Here is a 23,826-nt window from a genome sequence, read left to right on the forward strand (position 1 = left end):
AGGACTTATGTTTTACACCTTGAGCTGATGTTTTGTTTGATATTATATTGGGGTAGAAACGATGTTTTGAACGTCTCTTACTGCATTTTATTGCAATGTTGCAGTAGCCAAAATAAAATAAGTATGGGGGAGTTGGTTTTTTTTCGTTACGCCGTTTATCGATCGCATCAATTTATTTTATATTTTTATAGAATTCCTGAACATAGCCTTTCCAAATATGTGTATTTAAATTTTTTTTTATTGCTTTTTTTTAATGGGGCAACTTTTATTTTTTTTTTTTATAGTTTAACATTTTTTTCCAATTTTTACTGTATTTGTTAATAACCTTAGTGATGGTCTGATTACTCCTACAATACACAGCAGGGCTACAGCACTACGATGTATGGCAAAACTCATGGTATCCTAAGGGCTGGCTTTCACAGTAGCACCGTCATGATGAGCATGGAGGTCTTCAGCAGACCCCCAGCTGCCATGGTAACCCATAGACATCCCGCTCCGCTCCACCCACAGCTGTTAGAGGCAAATGATGGCTGAATAATACAGCCGTCATCTGCTGGGAATAATGCGGTCTGTCAGTGACCACACAAATTATGTAAGTATAGGTCGATGTACTGTTAAAAGTTGAATATCAAACCTTTCTAAATTATTTTTTAAAAATGAAAACATTAAATGCTTTACATTTTTTTCAATCGTTTAAAAAATGATGATACATTCCCTTTAATTTTCCAGTCCTTTTGTTCTCATGGACAGAGGTCTCGCCCTAGCCAAACAAGTATTCAGCTGACATCTATCATTTGTGTAAGTGTTGTTGGTTATACAATAAGTTTTTTTAAAATATGAGACTATTTACTGCATTTATTTGTTACTACTCACCTGTGCCGTTATCTGTAGGAACCTCCTCTTTACACCGCTCATCCCCCGTCACATATATCTCTGTAGTATTAATATGGGGCAGATCGTTAACCTGAAAGAAATAATGTAAAAGTCACAGACAGATGGAGAAGTCACATCAATGATCAGCTCTAATCCTGCCATCTCCACCGTTCTTATTATACGAGTATAAAACATATAATACTGATGGATAAAACAAGACTGAACACAAGACCTTCACAGCCGTCTACACATCATAGGGGAGATCTCATGACACCTTCTCTCCATCTACCTGATGATCCCGAGGAACATCGTGATTTTCTTGTTTACAGTCCTGTGGAAGAAGAGGACGGGGACATCTCTCTGGTGTTGTCCTCTTACTGGATAGAACTGGAGGAAACACATACAGGGACTGAATAAATTTTTTACATACAGATAATTATAGGCCGTGTGTATTTAGCCCTATCTATTACCTGGTGATGTGAGGCGCTGGGGAACCTCCATCATGACGTCCTTGTACTGATCTTCGTGTCCTTCTAAATACTCCCACTCCTCCAAGGAGAAATAGACGGTGACATCCTGACACCTTATAGGAACCTGACACATACAATGATACCGTCATCCACCGATCCCTCCATAGCATTACTGTATAATGTCCCAGCATTCCCAGCAGTGTCACCTCTCCAGTCAGCAGCTCAATCATCTTGTAGGTGAGTTCTAGGATCTTCTGGTTATTGATCTCTTCATGTATCTGGGGGTGAGGTGGAGGCCCTGTGATTGGGCTCAGGGTTCTTCTCCATCCCTCAGACACAGGGGCCTGACAGCGCTCACTAGAGGTCTTCTTCACTACTGTGTAGTCCTGGTTATGGAGAGACACATTAATAAATCTCACTACAGACATTCCCAGAGTCCTCACCTCTCCAGTTCTGTCCATCTGTTATTCCCATAGATAAGAATGATGTAATGTGACATCATCAGAATCTCTCACCTCTCCAGTAAGCCGGAAGAGGATCTCTAGGGTGAGGTGTAATATCCTCTCCGCCATCTTGTCCCTGTCCGTATCCATCCTTGTAAGGTCACTCAGGAGAATTCTCTAACATAGAAGATCTCCACCGAGAGGATCCAATATTGTAGGGACCTTTATGAGAAGAAGATGAGCAAATGTGAAATCATAAAGTTTTGATAAATCACAATTTTATCAGCAGGAGATTACCATTAGAGGACTAGTAAATCTGCTGCAGTGTAGTCCTCCCTATTCATAGGGCTCTGTACAACACCACCACTGATTGGCAGCTTTTTGCCTACGTAAAGTGTTAAAATAAAGCTGTTAATCAGTGGTGTGAGCGGGGTTATACAGAGCTCAGTTTTCAGAGAATTGGTAGATCTGCAGAAGAAAAAAAGGGATTTTATAAAAAAAAAAATAGAACACACAGCCCAGTAAGTTACACACTGCTGTAAGCCAGATCTCTGCTCTTATAACATGCTTCTCTCACAGGGGGCAGCAGATTCCCTTTAAAGTATGTAATGGTAATCAATTAAACCCAGTTATATAGGGTCTGTCAAGCGCCAGGTATCTTTTTTTTTTTTAAAACCTCATTTTTATTGACATTTGCAGAAAATACATTAACACACCAGACTGTAGAAGAAAATCAAATGCCCGTGCACAGACGGGGCAGATTAAGCTGGCATGACATAAAGACAAAAATTTAAATCTTTAAACTATTTGAACGTGACATTGAGCTTTATTGAACAACATTGAACAACATCATGAAAAAACTGTAATTTTGTAATCAAATTATAAATCAAATGATAAATTATAGGTTATTCCTGAGATCCTCAAATATATACCATGCTGTAGATGTGAAGGGCTCAACCACACTCCTTTTTCCCCCCAAAGAGCAAGAATTCACAACAAATTGGCTTCATTTTAGAAAAATTTGCCAGCTTGCGTTTCTTTATTACATAATGCTCCACCTCCATGAAATGCTTCATTTGTGATATCATTGCTACTATGGGGGGGGGTGAGTTTGGATCAAGCCAATATTTAAGGAGTCGTTTATTCGCCAATATAAGCAAGGTATTCATCAGTTTAGGAGGACTGACCACCTTTCTGCCATAATGATCCACAACACTCCAGAAGTGTAATAAGGCTAAATAAGGAGATAAGGTGTACCCTGAGCCCCAAATAGTGTTAACCAAGTTTGAAACTAGTCCCCAAAATGAAACTGATGCGTAACAAGACCAAAGGCCATGCATGAGATCAGAATTAGTAAGGTGATATTTAGGACATGCTGTTAGTCTATTTGACAGAGGATCTTTTTTTTAGGTATATTGAAAGCAAAGATGGCTTCATGCATAATTTTATATTGGGTTTCTCTCCACACTTCATTTATAATGTTTTCTGAACACGCTCCACCCGGCCCCGATCTTACTAAGAATCTCTACATTGTCCAATTGCTGTTTCCAATATTTTAAAAAAATGTCCGGTTGAACCCCCAATGAATTGGACTTCATTAGAGTACAGAACCAATATTGAGGGAGTACCCATTGGAGACAAGAGAACGACATCCAACTCATTCTGGGCAACCTCAAAGGTAACGTCTTTTAAGTTGACCCTAATGGAGAGTTTGATTTGTTCAAACTGAAAATAATGTTGAAGAGGTAGATTATATTTCTCCAGACACTCTGTGCATGTCAGCCATCTCTGCTCAGTTGGGTGAAGAATGTGTGAGATGTTATTAACCCCTGCCTGCTGCCATTTTGAGAAAAATGTATGTTCACTGCCTTGGGGGAATTCAGGATTATGCCATAGAGGGAGGTGTTTTGAGACTCTAAACAATAGGCCAAATTTTTTCCAAGTGTAAAAATTATCCCTAAAAATGACTGATCTTTTAATTCCTGGGGGTAACGAGGCAAACCGGAAATGGAGGAGAGCTACTAAATTAAATGGATAAGCATAGTCAGATTCCAGCGTGTGATTAGAATATGTATGTCTCTTGTGGAGCCAGTCTATTATATAGTGGGAGAGGCAGACAAGATTGTAGTTTGTAATACTTGGGAAATTGATGCCTCCATCGTCTTTAGATGCCATGAGTAGTGTTGAGCATTCCGATACCGCAAGTATCGGGTATCGGCCGATACTTGCGGGTATCGGAATTCCGATACCGAGATCCGATACTTTTGTGGTATCGGGTATCGGTATCGAAACAACATTAATGTGTAAAATACAACATTAATGTGTAAAATAAAGAATTAAAATAAAAAATATTGCTATACTCACCTCTCCGACGCAGCCTGGACCTCACCGAGGGAACCGGCAGCGTTGTTTGCTTAAAATGCGCGCGTTTCCTTCCTTCCGTGACGTCACGGCTTCTGATTGGTCGCGTGCCGCCCATGTGGCCGCGACGCGACCAATCACAGCAAGCCGTGACGTAATTTTGAGGTCCTGGATGCCTAATTCTAGGCATTCAGGATTTTAAAATTACGTTCCGGCTTGTGATTGGTCGCGCCGCGGTCACATGGGCGATGCGACCAATCACAAGCCGTGACGTCACGGGAGGCAGGAGACGCGCGCATTTTTAAAATTACGTCACGGCTTGTGATTGGTTGCGTGCCGCCCATGTGGCCGCGACGCGACCAATCACAGCAAGCCGTGACGTAATTTCAGGTCCTGAATGCAGAAATAGGCATTCAGGACCTGAAATTACGTCACGGCTTGCTGTGATTGGTCGCGTCGCGGCCACATGGGCGGCACGCAACCAATCACAAGACGTGACGTAATTTTAAAAATGCGCGCGTCTCCTGCCTCCCGTGACGTCACGGCTTGTGATTGGTCGCGTCGCCCATGTGACCGCAACGCGACCAATCACAAGCCGGAACGTAATTTTAAAATCCTGAATGCCTAGAATTAGGCATCCAGGACCTCAAAATTACGTCACGGCTTGCTGTGATTGGTCGCGTCGCGGCCACATGGGCGGCACGCGACCAATCAGAAGCCGTGACGTCACGGAAGGAAGGAAACGCGCGCATTTTAAGCAAACAACGCTGCCGGTTCCCTCGGTGAGGTCCAGGCTGCGTCGGAGAGGTGAGTATAGCAATATTTTTTATTTTAATTCTTTATTTTACACATTAATATGGTTCCCAGGGCCTGAAGGAGAGTTTCCTCTCCTTCAGACCCTGGGAACCATCAGGAATACCGTCCGATACATGAGTCCCATTGACTTGTATTGGTATCGGGTATCGGTATCGGATTAGATCCGATACTTTGCCGGTATCGGCCGATACTTTCCGATACCGATACTTTCAAGTATCGGACGGTATCGCTCAACACTAGCCATGAGTTTGTAAAGACTAATCCTAGGACGTTTACCCCCTCAGATAAAATGGCCGAAGGCCCTATTAAGTATGGTGACGTCAGAGCAGAGGCGTAGCATTCTGTAATGCTGTACACTATGTTCCAAATTATTATGCAAATGACATTTTTCTCGGATTTTCCTGAATGGTCAGTGTAAATGACAGTCAGTCTAATAAAAGTCATCACCCGTTAGAGTATACATCGAATTTTATTGAAGAAACCTCCCAATGATAACAGTATAATCTCCAAAAGGAATAAAAACTCAAAATGCACTGTTCCAAATTATTAGGCACAGTAGTATTTCTAAACATTTGATATGTTTTAAAGAACTGAAAATGCTCATTTGTGGAATTTGCAGCATTAGGAGGTCACATTCACTGAACAAAAAAGCTATTTAACTCCAAAACATCCTAACAGGCCAAGTTACATGTTAACATAGGAGCCCTTCAATGATATCACCTTCACAATTCTTGCATCCATTGAACTTGTGAGTTTATGGAGAGTTTATGCTTGTATTTCTTTGCATGAAGTCAGAATAGCCTCCCAGAGCTGCTGTTTTGATGTGAACTGCCTCCCACCCTCATAGATCTTTTGTTTGATGATACTCCAAAGGTTCTCTATAGGGATGAGGTCAGGGGAAGATGGTGGCCACACCATGAGATTATCTCCTTTTATGCCCATAGCAGCCAATTACTGAGAGGTATTCATTGTCATGCATGAAGATGATTTTGTTCCTGAAGGCACGTTTCTGCTTTTTAGACCATGGAAGAAAGTTGTCAGTCAGAAACTCTATTTACTTTGCTGAGGTCATTTTCACACCTTCAGGAACCTTAAAGGGCTCTACCAGCTGGCTCCCCATGATTCCAGCCCAAAACATGACTCCTCCACCTCCTTGCTGACGTTGCAGCCTTGTTGGGACATGGTGGCCATCCACCAACCATCCACTACTCCATCCATCTGGACCGTCCAGGGTTGCTCGACACTCATCAGTAAACAAGACTGTTTGAAAATTAGTCTTCATGTATGTCTGGGCCCACTGCAACCATTTCTGCTTGTGAACACTGTTTAGGAGTGGCCGAATAGTAGATTTATGCACCACAGCAAGCCTTTGAAGGATCCTACACCTTGAGGTTCGAGGGACTCCAGCTGCACCAGCAGCTTCAAATAACTGTTTGCTGCTTTGTAATGGTATTTTGGCAGCTGGTCTCTTAATCCAATGAATTTGTCTGACAGAAAACTTCCTCATTATGCCTTTATTTGCATGAACTCTGTCTGTGCTCTGTTTCAGTCACAAATCTCACCAGAGTTAGATGATCACTCTGAAGTTTTCGTGAAATATCTAATTTTTTCATACCTTGTCCAAGGCATTGCACTATTTAACGCTTTTCAGCAGCAGAGAGATCCTTTTTATTTCCCATATTGCTTGAAGCCTGTGACCTGCATAATAATGTGGAACATCATTTTTGAGTAGTTTTCCTTTAATTAGAATCACCTGGAAAACTAATTATCACATGTGTTTAAGATTGATTTCAGTGATTCATTGAACCCTGAGACACAATATCATCCACGAGTTTATTTGAAAAACAAAACAATTAAATCTTTATGACACTTAAATCCAATTTGCATAATAATTTGGAACACAGTGTAGATAAGCCCCCGATGTATCCCAAAAGATGAGAGAAAGGTTATAGTATACTCACCCCGTGGCGTTCCCGCTGCGGTCCTGTCCGATGGGCGTTGCGGTCCGGGGCCTCCCATCTTCATAGGATGACGTCCACTTCTTGTCTTCAAGCTGCGGCTGCGGCGCAGGCATACTTTGTCTGCCCTGTTGAGGGCAGAGCAAAGTACTGCAGTGCGCAGGCGCTGGGCCTCTCTGACCTTTCCCAGCACCTGCGCACTACAGTACTTTGCTCTGCCCTCAACAGGGCAGACAAAGTACGCCTGCGCCGAAGCTGCGGCGTGAAGACAAGAAGAGGACGTGATTGTAAGAAGATGGGAGGCCCCGGACCGGACCGCGATGCCCACCGCAGCGGGACCGCCCCTGGGTGAGTGTAATCTAACCTCTTTTTCTCATCTTTCAGGTTACATCGGGGGCTTAACTACAGCATTCCAGAATGCTGTAGATAAGCCCCTGATGCCAGTGGGCTTAGCTCAACTTCCATTTTGGGGGTGACAGCTTTCCTTTAATCCTGACTAAAAATTATTTTTGATTACTGAAAATGTTGCCAGTATATTTGTTGAGTTACTTGTCCATGTCCAGGGAGATTAGCTACAGTACCATGGGTAAAAAACTTCTTGATTATGTTCTGACTGAAGACAAAGGAACATAAAGATCTCTGGGACGGACTTGTAACCTTGAGATTTTAGATATTGTTCAACAATTTTGGTTCTCAATTCCTTAGACAATTTTTTTCTCCATGCTTAGTGTGGCACACACACACAATGCAAAGACTGAGTTAACTTCTCGCCTTTATATCTGGTTCCATGGTTTCACGTGTGATTTTCATATTGCCTACACCTGTTACTTGCTACAGGCGAGTTTGAATGAGCATAACATGCTTGAAACAAAGTTGTTTACACACTTTTGGAATGGTGCCAACAATTTTGTTTGGCCCATTTTCAGGTTTTGTATGACATCATGTCCAATGTGCCTTTTTTTCTGATTTGTTCGGTTGTTGCAATACATATGTAACGCCCACCAGGGCAGTGGGGTACTCGGTGCCGGGTCCGGTCGTTATTAAAGGGGAGGTCATGGTGGCTGCAGCCCGGTCCGTGGCACTGGGCACCCAAGTAAAAGGGATAGTCTTTAAAGGGGTTAGTGAATAAAGTTTGTGTTTGTGACGACACCTGTGGTATTCGGTCAGAGGGGACTGACGCTGCTTAAAGGGGTCCTCTGGGGTGATGTTGTGGCAGCAGGGATGGTATAGCTTCCTACAGGTGAAGCTGGGTCCCCAGGGCTCCCGGTGTGTAGATGGAAATGGTGGGTAGTGTAGAAAGAAATGGAGGACACAGGTTTGCAGTCTCTTTACCTGGTTTACTGAAGACTTCAGGCAGACACAGTCCAGGGCACCAGATCACAGGTACAGTCATGGTCCAGCCGGCTTAGAAGCGAGTTCAGAGTCCCCTTTACCAGGGGGAGTTAGAAGCCTTCCTACCAGCGCTGTGGTGTAGTCCCTTGTTGCCTGTGGCTTCTGTTAAGGTCCTCACTGTTAACGGGTAGGACACTAACCCGTAGGACAGGTGGCTCGAGCCTTTTTACAGGGTCTCTATCATGGCCTGGGCTCTATGCGCCACTGTGTCTCCAGGTGTTAGGGCGGACAGGTGAAGTTAACAAGGCTGGTTATCAAGAACATAGGGGCCCCCACGCCGTATTTTTTAATTATAGAAATAATTAAAAATAGCATGGGGTCCCCCACATTTTTGACAACCAGCGTTGAAAAAGCAGACAGCTAAGGGCTTGTTTTCTCAGGCTGGTAAGGGGCCTTGGATATTGCCCCCAGCCTAAAAATAGCAGCCCACAGCTGCCCAGAAAAGGCACATCTATTAGGTGCACAAATTCTGGCACTTTGCCCAGCTATTTCCACTTGCCCTGTAGCGGTGGCAAGTGGGCTTCATATTTGTGGGGTTGATGTCACCTTTGTATTGTCAGGTGACATCAAGCCCACAGCTTAGTAAGGCATCTATATAAGACACCTATCCATAACTAATCCTATAGTTGTACTGTAAATAAAGTCACAGCCAGAATAAATTATTTTATTAGAAATAAAATGAAACACACTTTTACTTTTTTATTTAAAAGTAACAAACACAGTTATACTCAAATGCCTATTCCACCGAAGCCCTCATTCTCCTGTAATAAACCAAAAATAAAGAACAATATCCCTCATCTATCTGTCGTTCTGTCCCATGTCTGAGGGAAAAATAGTTTTCAACCTGGACGATGCCATGATGCGACCGTCCAGGCTTAGAACCAGTGGTGAATGAGCTGCTGTGAATGCAGACTCAGTGAACGGTGGTGACATCATCAAGGTTACCTCCGGTCACTGAGGCTGCGTTCCCATGCGGTTTGAACTGCAGTAACCTTGGTGAGATCCCCGCTAGTACCGTGAGTTTTTTGTGGGAACCCCTCTATTCTTGATAACCAGCCTTGATAAAGCTGAGAGCTGAGGGTTGCAACCCCCAGCTGTGCTATTTGCCTGGCTGGTTATCAAAAATACAGGGGAACCCACCCAAGCCATTCTTTTTTAAATTATTCACAGCTCAGGAGCCGGCTAATGAATACACCCATCAGCTGCTCCTGCTCTCACTGTTATTAGCGGCAGCAGGTGTCGGATGATGGAAGATGTAGTCGCATCTGCTGACACCAGTGAATGTAGGTAAACTCTATACCTTCGATCACAGATGAGTGCTCTTGCTGTCTTTTGACTGTATGGGAACCGCGGCTCTCTGACCGGCGGGGATGATTTCACAGCCACTCAGAAGCGGTGATTTCAAGCTGTCATGCACATGACAGTGTGGCAAACACTGGGTGTCCGGGCCCCCTTTTCAAGTGAATGGGGTATGGGTTTGGGTACTGTTCTAGTAACCGAACCCAAACTTTTTGTAACTGTTCGTCCGAAGCCGAACATCCAGGTGTCTCTTCCTTCAAACACGGTGAGTTGAGTTATGTCAAAGAGCTCAATTTTTGTCTCATCTGACCTCAGCACCTTCTCCCAATCACTCACAAAATCATCCAGGTGTTCATTGGCAAGCTTCAGACAGGCCTATACATGTGCCTTCTTGAGCAGGGTGACCTTGCGGGCCCTGCAGGATTTTAAACCTTTATGGCATAATGTGTTACCAATGGTTTTCTTGGTGACTGTGGTCCCAGCTGCCTTGAGGTGTAGTTTAAGGCTGCTCTCTCACCTTCCTCATGATGAAGGATACCCCACGAGGTGAGATTCTGCATGGTGCCCCAGATCAATGTCAACTGATAGTCATTTTGTATTTCTACCATTTTATTACTATTAGGACAACTGTTGGTGTAAGGGCTCATACTCACTTGCGAGAAACTCAGATGAGTCTCGCACGTCCATAGCCGGCCCTGCACCCGGCATTCATGAGCCGAGCGTGCAGCCGCATAGCAATGCATGAAGCTGAACGCTCCGCTCCTGAGTGCCGGGTGCAGGGCCGGGTATTGACGTGGGAGACTCATCCAAGTTTCTCGCAAGTGAGTATGAGCCCTTACACCAACAGTTGTCTCCTTCTCACCCAGCGTTTTACGTATAGTTTTTGTAGACCATTCCAGCTTTGTGCAGGTCTATGATCTTGTCCCTGACATCCTTAGAAAGCTCTTTGGTCTTGCCCATGTTGTAGAGGTTAGAGTCTGACTGATTCATTGAGTTTGTGGACAGAAGTCTTTTATAAAAGTGACTATGCAAGAATGCTGTCTTTAATGCAAGTAACAAGTTGATTTGGAGCATCTAACTGGTCTGTAGGAGCCAGAACTCTTAATGGTTGGTAGAGGATCAAATACTTATTTCTCACTGCAAAATTCAAATAAATTTATATAATTTATACAATGTGATTTTCTGGATACTATATCTCTCAATGTTAAAATTAACCTACGCTTAAACTTTATAGACTGTTCATAACTTTGTCAGGGGGCAAACTTACAAAATTAGCAAGGGATAAAATAATTATTTCCTTCACTGTAGCAAGGGATTTCTTCATAATACAAAGACCTCACCTTCAGTCTTATATTCTGAACAATTTGTGTTAGTTTTCTCTTTGCAATTGGTGCCGAGTTGATGGGGCAAATAGAAATAGGTTTAGCCAAGTTAGAGCAGACATAACCATGAGTTCTAGCAAACTCAGCACACACCATACTGACTCCAGCTCCACTGTCGACAAACACAGAAGTTTTTTCAGACCTGCTCTCTAGCAACAACTCTGCTGTCAGGACAAAACGAGAACACACTCCTTGTTTATCAAGCTCAAGGTTCCCAAGGGTTAATTGAGTTTCTTTTTGCAAACTGCTGACACCTTCTGCAGTCAGATGCAGTGTGAGGGTCTACAAACTCTGACACACCCATGACAATGTCCCTACCTTGACCACTCACTGTACACTGTGACAACAGCTCCCTTTTCACTGTCTGAGGTACCAAAATAGAAATCCCAAAACCAGATTGTAACCTAGAATATAATAAATTCAGAGGGGGTGTAAGATCTTCACATCATACTGTGCCATGCAAAAAGCTAAAGCATGGTGCATAAATTTGTCTGTACACATTGTACAGATGGTATTGTAATCTGCTATTGTAATCTGCTTTTGTGCCGTTTCGATGTGCAGGCAATACAGGGACCTCCTTCAGTTTCAGGAGGTGGTCATTAATGCACTAATTTTTGACCCTCAGGAAGGTGAGGGTCCAGTACTACTAAAACTGATGATGCCTATATCATACCATGTCAATATTTTCCAGATGAGATTCCCCAAGCTGCTTAGAAGGGAGGAACACAAAAAAATGTGCAGAGTATGCTCCAAGTGGAGAATATGAAGGAACACAAATTCCTATTGTGAAACCTGCCCTGAAAAACCTGGCCTTTGCATTATGGATTGCTTCAAAGTGTACCACATGTCTATAATGTAATAACATTTTATTTTACCCTGTTAAAACAACATAATTTATAATCTAATGTACTCCGCATTACACCACATTATAAATTCATACATCAGTAAAACTAAAAGCATTGATATCATTACTATAACTATGCCTTTCCATAATTCTTTGAGTGTAGTTTCCAAAAATGGTGTCACTTGTGGTGGGTTTCCACTGTTTTGGCACATCAGGGGCTCTCCAAATGCAACACTGCACCCGTAGACCATTCAATCAAACTCTGCATTCCAAAACATCACTCCTTCCTTTTGAAGCTCAGCAGAGTGTCCAAATAATAGTTCCCCACTACATAAGGGGAATCAGCGTACTGAGGAAGAATTGCACAACAAATTTTGGGGGAAATTTTCTCTTGCCAGCTTTGTGACAATTAAAAAGTTTGAGGTTAAAGAAACATTTTTGTGGGAAAAATAGTTTTCTTTTTCACGATTCAACGTTGTAAATTTCTGTGAAGCACCTGGGTGCATACATTTAGATAAATTCCTTGAGGGGGTCTAGCTTCCAAAATTTGGATCACTTGTGGGGGGTTTCCACTGTTTAGGCCCATCAGGGGCCCTCTAAACATGACATGGCATCCAATCTCAATTCCAGTCAATTTTGTATTAAAAAAAAGTCAAACTGTGCTCTTTGCATTCCAAGCCCTGCTGTGCCGCAAAGAGTAGTTTTCAACCACATATGGGGTATTGGCAAACTCAGGAGAAATTTCACAACAAAGTTTTTGTGAAAAAAAAAAAAGGAAAATGTTCTATTTTTCCTTCTACATTGCTTTAAAGGGAACCGGTCACCCCCAAAATCGAAGATGAGCTAAGCCCACCAGCATCAGGGGCTTATCTACAGCATTTTGTAATGCTGTAGATAAGCCCCTGATGTATCCTGAAAGATGAGAAAAAGAGGTTATATTATACTCACCTGGGGGGGCGGTCAGGTCCGATGGGGGGGCGGTCAGGTCCGATGGGCGTCGCGGTCCGGTCCGGGGCCTCCCATCTTCTTACAATGATGTCCTCTTCTTGTATTCATGCTGTGGCTCCGGCGCAGGCGTACTTTGTCTGCCCTGTTGAGGGCAGAGCAAAGTACTGCAGTGCGCAGGCGCCGGGAAAGGTTAGAGAGGCACTGCGCACTGCCCTGGAGCTTCCAATAAGTGATGTAAGTAGATCGCGTCTGCGCACAGCGGAGGCCCCAGATCCCGCCCTGCGGTGTGTTATGATGTATTCACATTGCGGGGCTGGGAATCTGGCGCTGTGCACAGGCATGATCTACTTACATGCCTTTGGGCACATTTCAGTACACTTTGGGAAAAGCTCCTGTAAAAGCCTGTAGGCTAAGTGCACAGATGCAGTGTAACCCCGGCCTTACTGTTTGTCTTCCTACTCTTTGCCTCTATCCATTCAGTGAGGATGTGCCAAAAGTTGGGCAACACTGCTGGGTAGCAGCTGTAAAGGCTCATTCAGATGAAAGATTATTTTGACATCTGGATTATCCCATCATATTTGCCCCGATTCATCAAACAGATTCCATCTAATTCTGGCATAAAACCTTTCGGCATTTTTGCACAAGTCCCAGCCAGCCCTACCTCCTCTTTGAAAAGTGTCCGAAGGTTATCGGAGAGAGGTTGTGACTGAGTGCTAACAACAACTTCATCATCAAGTAAAGCAAAAGTTATGACCGAAATGTACTCCGGTCACTGACTAAAGTACATTTCCTGCGGTGGTCTTCATGAATGTGGTGCATCCCAGAATGAGTGCACACAGCGTTTGTATATTTAGCCTACAGTTTACAGTAAGTCCAGAGCTTTTCATGACATACAGTGGGGGAAAAAAAGTATTTAGTCAGCCACCAATTGTGCATGTTCTCTGACTTAAAAAGTCTTCCCAGCCTGGTGCAGGGCTACAATTTTGTTTCTGGTGTCTTTGGTCTTCACCATAGTGGAGTTTGGAGTGTGACTGTTTGAGGTTGTGGGCAGGTGTCTTTTATACTGATAATTTAAAACAGGTGCCATTACTACAGGTAATGAGTGAAGGACAGAGGAGCCTCTTAAAGAAGTTTCAGGTCTGTAAGAGCCAGAAATCTTACATGTTTTAAGGTGACCAAATACTTATTTTTCACCATAATTTGCAAAATAAATTTTTGCAAATTATGGTGGTAAATAAGTATTTGGTCACCTTAAAACATGTAAGATTTCTGGCTCTTACAGACCTGAAACTTCTTCTTTAAGAGGCTCCTTTGTCCTTCACTCATTTGTCACGCCAAATCAGACAAGGTGATTTTCTGGATTTGTTTTCTCATTTTGACTCTCATAGTTGTGGTCTACCTATGATGTCAATTACAGGTCTCTCTCATCTTTTTAAGTGGGAGAACTTGCACAATTGGTCGCTGACTAAATACTTTTTTTATCCCCACTGTATACTGTAACTCTACCATGACGTCTACACTTCTTTACAATGGGTCCAGATGGAGGGCGGATATTGGGGTCCATGGTGACAGTGACCACTATCGGGCCCATACAGAACATAGGTGCCTAACAATTACCAAAAAATATAGTGTACATGGCCGTCCTCCAGTGCACTGCTCATAAAGACTGGTGTAACCATTACTGTCCTAACCCACTGGTTCCCACCCAGGTAAACACAGACCCCAATAGTCTGTCCTTATCCTCCTCAGCTCTGAGATCCAACTCACACATAGAGATCCATCTAGAACACTAAAGGTACCTTCACATTAAGCGACGCTGCAGCGATAGCGACAACGATGCCGATCGCTGCAGCGTCGCTGTTTGATCGCTGGAGAGCTGTCACACAGACAGCTCTCCAGCAACCAACGATGCCGAGGTCCCCGGGTAACCAGGGTAAACATCGGGTTACTAAGCGCAGGGCCGCGCTTAGTAACCCGATGTTTACCCTGGTTACCATCTTAAATGTAAAAAAAAACAAACACTACATACTCACCTTCTGCTGTCTGTCACACGTCCCTCGCCGTCTGCTTCCCGCACTGACTGTGAGTGCCGGCCGTAAAGTAAAAGTACAGCACAGCGGTGACGTCACTGCTGTGCTCTGCTTTCACTTTACGGCCGGCACTCACAGTCAGTGCGGGAAGCAGACGGCGAGGGACGTGTGACAGACAGCAGAAGGTGAGTATGTAGTGTTTGTTTTTTTTACATTTACAATGGTAACCAGGGTAAACATTGGGTTACTAAGCATGGCCCTGCGCTTAGTAACCCGATATTTACCCTGGTTACCACTGTAAAACATCGCTGGCATCGTTGCTTTGGCTGTCAAATACGACGATACACGCCGATCTGACGACCAAATAAAGTTCTGAACTTTCAGCAACGACCAGCGATATCACAGCAGGATACAGATCGCTGCTGCGTGTCAAACACAACGATATCGCTAGCCAGGACGCTGCAATGTCATGGATCGTTGTCGTTATCGCTGCAAAGTCGTTTAGTGTGAAGGTACCTTAAGTGATATCCCAGGGTGGATGACATTATTCTCCACCACCTCACTATAGAATTATAAGGGCTTATTTCACACTTGGCCATTATAAGCATCCAACTAGAATTCCTCATATAATAACTAATAATATTTCAGCTTTCATTGTACTGGAGTCGTTCGAGAAATGAAAGCTCAGCTCTGAGAGAAAGCGTCATCTGTCCCCAAACCAGAGCGCCCTCCCCTGTATACATGAGCACAGCCAGCGTTCTATTACTGTACATATACACATGGCAGAGCTGGGGGCACTATCTCCGGGAATGGAGGGGTTACTGCCCCCTGCGCCCGCCCAGTAATGGGGAATCTCCAGCACCTACCTCCACCTGCAGAGCCGCACACCACATATATGGCTGTTCTGTGCGCACAGGACCTGTGGTGAGGTCACAGGAGGAGAGGAGTCAGGGGTCACATGATCAGGGGCCTCAGTGTATGCAGGACTCTGCTGTGCTGGTTGTCATGGTGCTGGATGAACTGAAGGGAAGTTTATGTGAGGGGTTTACAGGGTGGATGTAGCAGAGCCGTGTGTGTATGAGGTGTTCGGAGCGGAGCCGTGTGTGTACGAGGTGTACAGGGCGGAGCAGTGTGTGCACGAGGTGTACGGAGCAGAGGCGTGTATGAATGAGGTGTATGGAGTGGAGCAGTTTCCCGAAGGAGGAAGTTTAATAGCGAACGTCCTCCAGGAGAAAGGAATAGCTGGGACTTCAAGGATAGAAAGGGGTCCGGATATATGTTCAGAGGGCCCTCTACATCTTCGAAAAAACCCTCCTAATGTTGTCAAGTCAGAGGTAGTGGGAAGCTCTCCCTCTTTCTCCTTGCCTGGGTGAACATCTCCCCCTGCCACTGGATCTTGAGTGTCATCAAACACAGCCAGAAGATAGACTTTGTCCATCCACCTCGCCAGACCTTTATATTAACAACCCACAGGAAATCACCAGAACAACTGGCTCTGGAGGCGGACATCTTGGGACTGTTACAAATGTGCGAAGTCCCGGGATTTTATTCCCCCCTCTTTTTGATAAAGAAGCTGTATGGTTCTCTAAGGACTATCATCAACCTGAGGAAGCTCACTCGATAGATTGTGAATAGTGTTGAGCATTCCGATGCTGCAAGTATCGGGTATCGGCCGATACTTGCTGTATCGGAATTTCCGATACCGAGATCCGATATTTTTGTAATATCGGATATCGGTATCGAAACAACATTAATGTAAAAAGGTGTAAAAGAAAGAATTAAAATAAAAAAAATCGCTATACTCACCTCTCCGACGCAGCCGGGACCTCGGCGATTGTAAGCGGCAGCGTTGTTTCTTTAAAATTCGCGCTTTTACATGCTTACGTGAATTCCCGGCTTCTGATTGGTCAGGGCGGCCATGTTGCCGGGACGCGGACCAATCACAGCAAGCCGTGACGAAATTACGTCACGGCTTGCTGTGATTGGTCCGCGTCCCGGCAACATGGCCGCCATTAACCAATCACAAGCCGTGACGTCACGGGAGGCTGGACACGCGCTTATTTTGAAAAGCGCGCGTGTCCAGCCTCCCGTGACGTCACGGCTTGTGATTGGTCACGGCGCCATATTGCCGGGATGCGGACCAATCACAGCAAGCCGTGACGAAATTACGTCACGGCTTGCTGTGATTGGTCCGCGTCCCAGGAACATGGCCGCCATTAACCAATCACAAGCCGTGACGTCACGGGAGGCTGGACACGCGCTTATTTTGAAAAGCGCGCGTGTCCAGCCTCCCGTGACGTCACGGCTTGTGATTGGTCACGGCGCCATATTGCCGGGATGCGGACCAATCACAGCAAGCCGTGACGAAATTACGTCACGGCTTGCTGTGATTGGTCCGCGTCCCAGGAACATGGCCGCCATTAACCAATCACAAGCCGTGACGTCACGGGAGGCTGGACACGCGCTTATTTTGAAAAGCGCGCGTGTCCAGCCTCCCGTGACGTCACGGCTTGTGATTGGTCACGGCGCCATATTGCCGGGACGCGGACCAATCACAGCAAGCCGTGACGTAATTTCGTCACGGCTTGCTGTGATTGGTCCGAGTCCCGGCAACATGGCCGCCCTGACCAATCAGAAGCCGGGAATTCACGTAAGCATGTAAAAGCGCGAATTTTAAAGAAACAACGCTGCCGCTTACAATCGCCGAGGTCCCGGCTGCGTCGGACAGGTGAGTATAGCGATATTTTTTATTTTAATTCTTTATTTTACACATTTATATGGTTCCCAGGGCCTGAAGGAGAGTTTCCTCTCCTTCAGACCCTGGGAACCATCAGGAATACCGTCCGATACCTGAGTCCCATTGACTTGTATTGGTATCGGGTATCGGTATCGGATTGGATCCGATATTTTGCCGGTATCGGCCGATACTTTCCGATACCGATACTTTCAAGTATCGGACGGTATCGCTCAACACTAATTGTGAATTATTCCTTCAAGATGAAGTCGGTGAACACAGCTATAAAGCTGTTATTCCAGGATTGTCTCATGGCGGTTATCGACTTAAAGGATGCCTATTATCACATCCCAATCCATCAGGAGGACCATCAAAATTTCCTGAGGGTGGCTCTGTATGTCCAGGGATGTGTCAGGCATTACCAGCATATGGCCGTTCCATTCAGACTGTTAATTGCTCTGAGAGCATTTACCAAGGTAATACTGGAGGTGATAGCCTACCTTCGCTCTTGGAACATGGTGAGGGAGATAACGGTGGTCCTGGAGAAGCTGGGCTGGATGGTAATACCCTCAAATCAAGCCTAAAACCCAAAAGGATACAATCCTTGGCACGGCAAGGATACAATGGCCTTGGCACTGTCAGCAATTCATCAGCAAAAAATTACACTAAGAAAAGCGATGTCATTGCTAGGATCCATAACATATTGTATACCGGCAGTACGATGGGCCCAATTTCACCTGAGTTTGCTGCAGTGGGAGGTCCTGTCTGCACAGAGGTTGCTAAAAGGGCATTTAGGGTCTGTGCACACGTTGCGGATCTGCAGCGGATTTGGCGCTGCAGATTCGCAGCAGTTTTCCATGCATTGTACAGTACCATGTAAACCTATGGAAAACCAAATCCACAGTGCCCATGTTGCGGAATATACCGCACGGAAACGCTGCGGTTTATTTTCAGCAGCATGTCAATTCTTTGTGCGGATTTACACCTGTTCCATAACTGGAATCCGCAGGTGTAAAAACGCATGTGAAATCCTCACATAATCCACAGGTAAAATGCACAGTGTTTTACCTGTGGATTTTTAAGATTCTGGCGAAAAAAACGCACACGAATCCGCAATGTGTGCACTTAGCCTTAGAGGGAGAGTTACATCTTTCTTCGGCAGTAAGGGACTCCTTGTCTTGGTGGACAGTAATGAAGGATTTGTTGTCAGGGGTCCAGTGGTTAAGGCCAGTGGAGGACATTATCACGAGACGAGAGAAATACCAGATGGGGGGCACATCTGAGGTCTTACTCTGTTCTGGGGACCCGCTCTCCTCTAGAAAGGGATCAGCGTTTGAACTTGAAAGAGCTGTGTGCTGTGGAAAGAGCCTTGAGACACTCTCTCCCCTTCTTCCGGGGTCACCATGCTCGAGTCATATCAGATAATCGCGCAGTTGTGGCTTATATCAACCATCGGGGAGAACAAGGTCCCATACCCTTATGATGGCAGCAGACATCCTACTCCAGCTAGCAGAGCAACACCTACTGTCCCTTATGGCACTTCACAAAAGTGGAATAGACAACACAAGAGCAGACTTCCTGATTTGCAAAAAACTGAGACAGTGGAGGTATAGGGGCGGCCAGAGATAGATCTGTTTACCAGTTTACACAACAGGAAGGTGAGGAACTTCTGTTCGTTAAACTCCAGGGAGAATCCATTCACAGTGGATGCCCTTCAGATTCCTTGGAGGTTCAGAATGGCTTATACATTTCACACAATAGTGATGATTCCAGCTGTCATGAGGAAGATCAGGGAGGCTCAAGAGATGGCAATTCTCATTGCACCACTCTGGCCGAGGTGACCGTGGTTCTCCCTTCTAAGGCTAATGTCTGTGTCCAACCCATGAATTCTACCAGAGATCCCGGACCTTCTTATCCAGGGACCAGTGTGCCACTCTCAAGAGAAGGGCTTCCGTCTAGCAGCATAGAATTTGAGAGGGTATTACTGAGTCAGCAGGGGTTCTCACCATGGCTAGTGTCCACCCTGTTGAAAAGTAGGAAGCCCATTACATCCAGGATCTATGGTAGAACATGGAAAAGATTCGAGTTTTTAGGGCAGCCCTTAGGGGGCAAAGCACATGTATGGACCATTCTAGGGTTTCTGCAGTCGGAGTTGCAACCTACGGTTAGCAGCTAATACTCTCAAGGTGCAGGTGTCAGCCCTGGGTGCCTTGTATAATTGCAACATAGCAGAAAATAGATGAGTGTCTTGATTTATAAGATCCTGCAGAAGAGCAAGATCAGTTATAGTCCCAAAAATCCCTCCAAGGGACCTGAACCTAGTTTTAGAGGCGCTAACTAGGGACCCAATTGAGCCCTTACAGGATTTATCTGCAAAGTTTCTAACACTTAAGACGGTGTTGCTAGTGGCCCCAACATCAGCCCGATGAGCGACATACAAGCCCTGTCTATATGCCCCCCTACACTCAAGATGTATGACGACCGAATTGTTCTAAGGGCAGACCCAGCATATCTCACCAAGGTGGTTCTTAAATTCTATAAGAGTCAGGAAATAATTTTGCCCTCCTTTTGTGATAACCCTAAAAATCCAGGGGAAGAAAAATTCCATACCTTAGATGTGAAGTGGTGCTCCGGTTCCTGAAGGCATCAAGGCTCACTCCACCAGAGCCGTGGCTACCTCCTGGGCAGAAAAGGCAGAGGTATCAATTGATCAGATATGTAAGGCCGCTACCTGGTCCCCACCATATACTTTAAACACTACAGACTGAATCTGTCCTCTGCTGACTTGACCTTTGGTAGAATGGTGCTGCAAGCAGTGGTCCCTCCGTAAGGTGTTTCATTTCTCAAAAAACCTCTTAAGTGTGCTGTCATGGCTGAAGGGAAAACACCATAGTTACTTACCGGTAGCCATTTTTTCCGGAACCCATGACAGTACCTGTATATTCCCCCCTTCCCACCTTTTGGGTGTGCACTATAGTTTGTGTGTCTCTTGTTTATATAATGTGCTGTTGGTGATCTGTGTAAATTAACCGGAGGTCCTCTCATGCTCTGTAACCCAACTGAAGCGGGGGAGAGGTACCGCCCTTTTATTTCAGTAGGTTTCCTGCCCTGGCAGGGTGGATCCCTTTCTCCGGTGTGCTATCGGTAAGTAACGTTGGTGTTTTTAGTACTTGTCTGCTTCAATTTCATGTGTGCTTAAACATCAGACGTCCTACGGATGGTCCATGTTCCGTTCGATTTTTCTCATACCCATAGACTTGCATTGGGGAGTCTCGTCCAATATACGCAGTTAATAGCATGCTGAGATTTTTTCCTGATGCCGATTAGAACCAAGAAAATATGCAAATGAGCACGGCCTCATTGGATAACATTGGTCACAGTACAATATGATGTTTTCTCGCACTCGTCCGTATTTTACGCCAGTGCGAGTGAGCCCTAAACTAACAGGTCTAATACATTTTAGATAAGCAATTTGATTAGTTTTGCCCTGCTAGGGTGTTTAGTGCAGTCCTCCATTGAAACCCGTTTTCGGAATTGATCATACTGGGTGCTCCTGGCACTCACCAAGCCTGACAACCTGCTGTGATTGTTTCATGGATTATTTTGTGTGGAAAAAAAAAGGGGGACCAAAAAATAGTGATGGATGAGCACTAAAATCTAACTCGAATCGAGCAGATCGGACGCTTGGACGGGTATGGTGGAAGTCAATGGGAAACTCAGGAACTTTTCTGGCAGACCTCCTCAGGAGGTCTGGGGGACAGGAAAATCACTGGAATGGATGGAAAAGGCTCAAATACAATGAGAAAAGCATGGGGAAGATGCCAGGATGAATGTCTGACTTCCAGGTTGCTGCTGGGAATAATGTTGTCAGAGTATTAATCTACTTTTAAAAAATTGACAAAACATAAAAACCAAAGATAAAATGGATTTCACAGGTAAAAATGTTAGGAAACATTCTTTCCTGTATAATAACTTGTATATAAGGCAAATATTAACATTTGAGAGTTCTTAGTGGTTAATAGCCTTTAATGGCTATCTGAAAAGATGGAAACAAATAGCAAGCTACATACACCTTCAGGTTGGCACCATTATACTGATTAAAATGATACCATGGTTGATGAAATCGGTCTTGTTGTTTAACCCCTTCCCGACCCATGACGCCACGTAGGCGTCATGAAAACCTGTGCCAATCCGACCCATGACGCCACATCGCATCCCGGCAGATCGGGTGAAAGGGTTAACTCCAATTTCACCCGATCTGCAGGGACAGGGGGAGTGGTACTTCAGCCCAGGGGGGGTGGCTTCACCCCCCCCCCCCCCCCGTCGCTACGATCGCTCTGATTGGCTGTTGAAAGTGAAACAGCCAATCAGAGCGATTTGTAATATTTCACTATGAAAACTAGTGAAATATTACAATCCAGCCATGGCTGATGTTGCAATATCATCGGCCATGACTGGAAACACTGGTCTGCACCCCCCACCGCCACCGATCTCCTCCCCGGTCCTCCATCCTGTGCTCCGCTCCCCTCCGTCACCCTGTCCGCTCCCCCGTCCTCCTGTCCGCTCCCCCGTCCTCCTGTCAGCTCCCCCCGTGCTCCGATTCCCCCCGTGCTCCGATCCCCCCCCTCATACTTACCGAGCCTCCCGGTGTCCGTCTGTCTTCTCCATGGGCGCCGCCATCTTCCAAAATGGTGGGCGCATGCGCAGTGCGCCCGCCGAATCTGCCGGCCGGTAGATTCGTTCCAGCTACATTTTGATCACTGTGATAAACCCTATCACAGTGATCAAAATAAAAAAAATAGTAAATGAACCCCCCCTTTATCACCCCCATAGGTAGGGACAATAATAAAATAAAGAAAGTATTTTTTTTCCCACTAGGGTTAGAACTAGGGTTAGAACTGGGGTTAGGGGTAGGGTTAGAACTAGGGTTAGAACTAGGGTTAGCGTTAGAATTAGGCTATGTGCACACGGTGCGGATTTGGCTACGGATCCGCAGCGGATTTGCCGCTGCGGATTCGTAGCAGTGTTCCATCAGGTTTACAGCACCATGTAAACCTATGGAAAACAAATCCGCTGTGCCCATGGTGCGGAAACTACCGCGCGGAAATGCTGCGTTGTATTTTCCGCAGCATGTCAATTCTTTGTGCTGATTTCGCAGCGTTTTACACCTGTTCCTCAATAGGAATCCGCAGGTGAAATCCGCATAAAAAACACTAGAAATCTGCGGTAAATCTGCAGGTAAAACGCAGTGCCTTTTACCTGCGGATTTTTCAAAAATGGTGCGGAAAAATCTCACACGAATCCGCAACGTGGGCACATAGCCTTAGGGTTGGAATTAGGGCTAGGGTTGGAAATAGGGTTAAGAATAGGCTTGTGGTTAGGGTTATGGTTATGGGTGTGTTGGGGTTAAAGTTGTGGTTGGGTTTAGGGTTAGGGTTGGGATTAGGGTTAGGGTTGTGATTAGGGTTATGGCTACAGTAGGGATTAGGGTTAGGGGTGTGTGGGGGTTAGTGTTGGAGTTAGAATTGAGGGGTTTCCACTGTTTAGGCACATCAGGGGTCTCCAAACGCAACATGGCACCACCATTGATTCCAGCCAATCTTGCGTTCAAAAAGTCAAATGGTGCTCCCTCCGTTCCGAGCCCTGACGTGCGCCCCAAACAGTGGTTTACCCCCACATATGGGGTACCAGCATACTCAGGACAAACTGGGCAACAATTATTGGGGTCCAATTTCTCCTGTTACCCTTGCGAAAATAAACAATTGCTTGCTAAAACATAATTTTAGAGGAATGAAAAATGATTTTTTATTTTCACGGCTCTGCGTTATAAACTTTTGTGAAGCACTTGGGAGTTCAAAGTGCTCACCACACATCTAAATAAGTTCCTTGGGGGGTCCAGTTTCCAAAATGGGGTAAATTGTGGGGGGTTTCTACTGTTTAGGCACATCAGGGGCTCTGCAAATGGAATGTGGCGCCCGCAGACCACTCCATCAAAGTCTGCATTTCAAAATGTCACTACTTCCCTTCTGAGCTCCGGCATGTGCCCAAACAGTGGTTTTCCCCCACATATGGGGTATCAGCGTACTCAGGAGAAACTGGACAACAAATCTTGGGGTCCAATTTCTCCTGTTACCCTTAGGAAAATTAAAAAATTCTGGGCTAAAAAAATATTTTTGAGGAAAGAAAACACATTTATTATTTTCACGGCTCTGCGTTATAAACTTCTGTGAAGCACTAGGGGGTTCAAAGTGCTCACCACACATCTAGATTAGATCC

The 23,826-nt window shown here is 45.2% G+C and overlaps 3 protein-coding genes across 3 annotated transcripts in view; 1 reads left to right on the forward strand and 2 right to left on the reverse strand.

The window, feature by feature from the left end:
* Positions 1-15,718, reverse strand: part of LOC143767385 (uncharacterized) — a 266,024-nt gene extending 250,306 nt beyond the window's left edge. Inside the window, exon 1 of the mRNA XM_077255687.1 lies at positions 15,683-15,718. Coding sequence (XP_077111802.1) covers positions 15,683-15,709 — 27 coding nt within the window. The 5' untranslated portion in view covers positions 15,710-15,718. The remainder of the gene's footprint in view (positions 1-15,682) is intronic.
* LOC143767362 (uncharacterized) overlaps positions 1-23,826 on the forward strand; it is a 461,494-nt gene that overhangs the window by 295,024 nt on the left and 142,644 nt on the right. The gene's annotated exons all lie outside the window — the stretch shown is intronic.
* Positions 1-23,826, reverse strand: part of LOC143767348 (uncharacterized) — a 156,704-nt gene that overhangs the window by 61,099 nt on the left and 71,779 nt on the right. Inside the window, exon 4 of the mRNA XM_077255598.1 lies at positions 1,344-1,467. Within this exon, the coding sequence (XP_077111713.1) occupies positions 1,344-1,467 (124 nt within the window). The remainder of the gene's footprint in view (positions 1-1,343; positions 1,468-23,826) is intronic.

This window comes from Ranitomeya variabilis, chromosome 4 (genome assembly GCF_051348905.1).
Source record: "Ranitomeya variabilis isolate aRanVar5 chromosome 4, aRanVar5.hap1, whole genome shotgun sequence".
Classification (NCBI taxonomy): Eukaryota; Metazoa; Chordata; class Amphibia; order Anura; family Dendrobatidae; genus Ranitomeya; species Ranitomeya variabilis.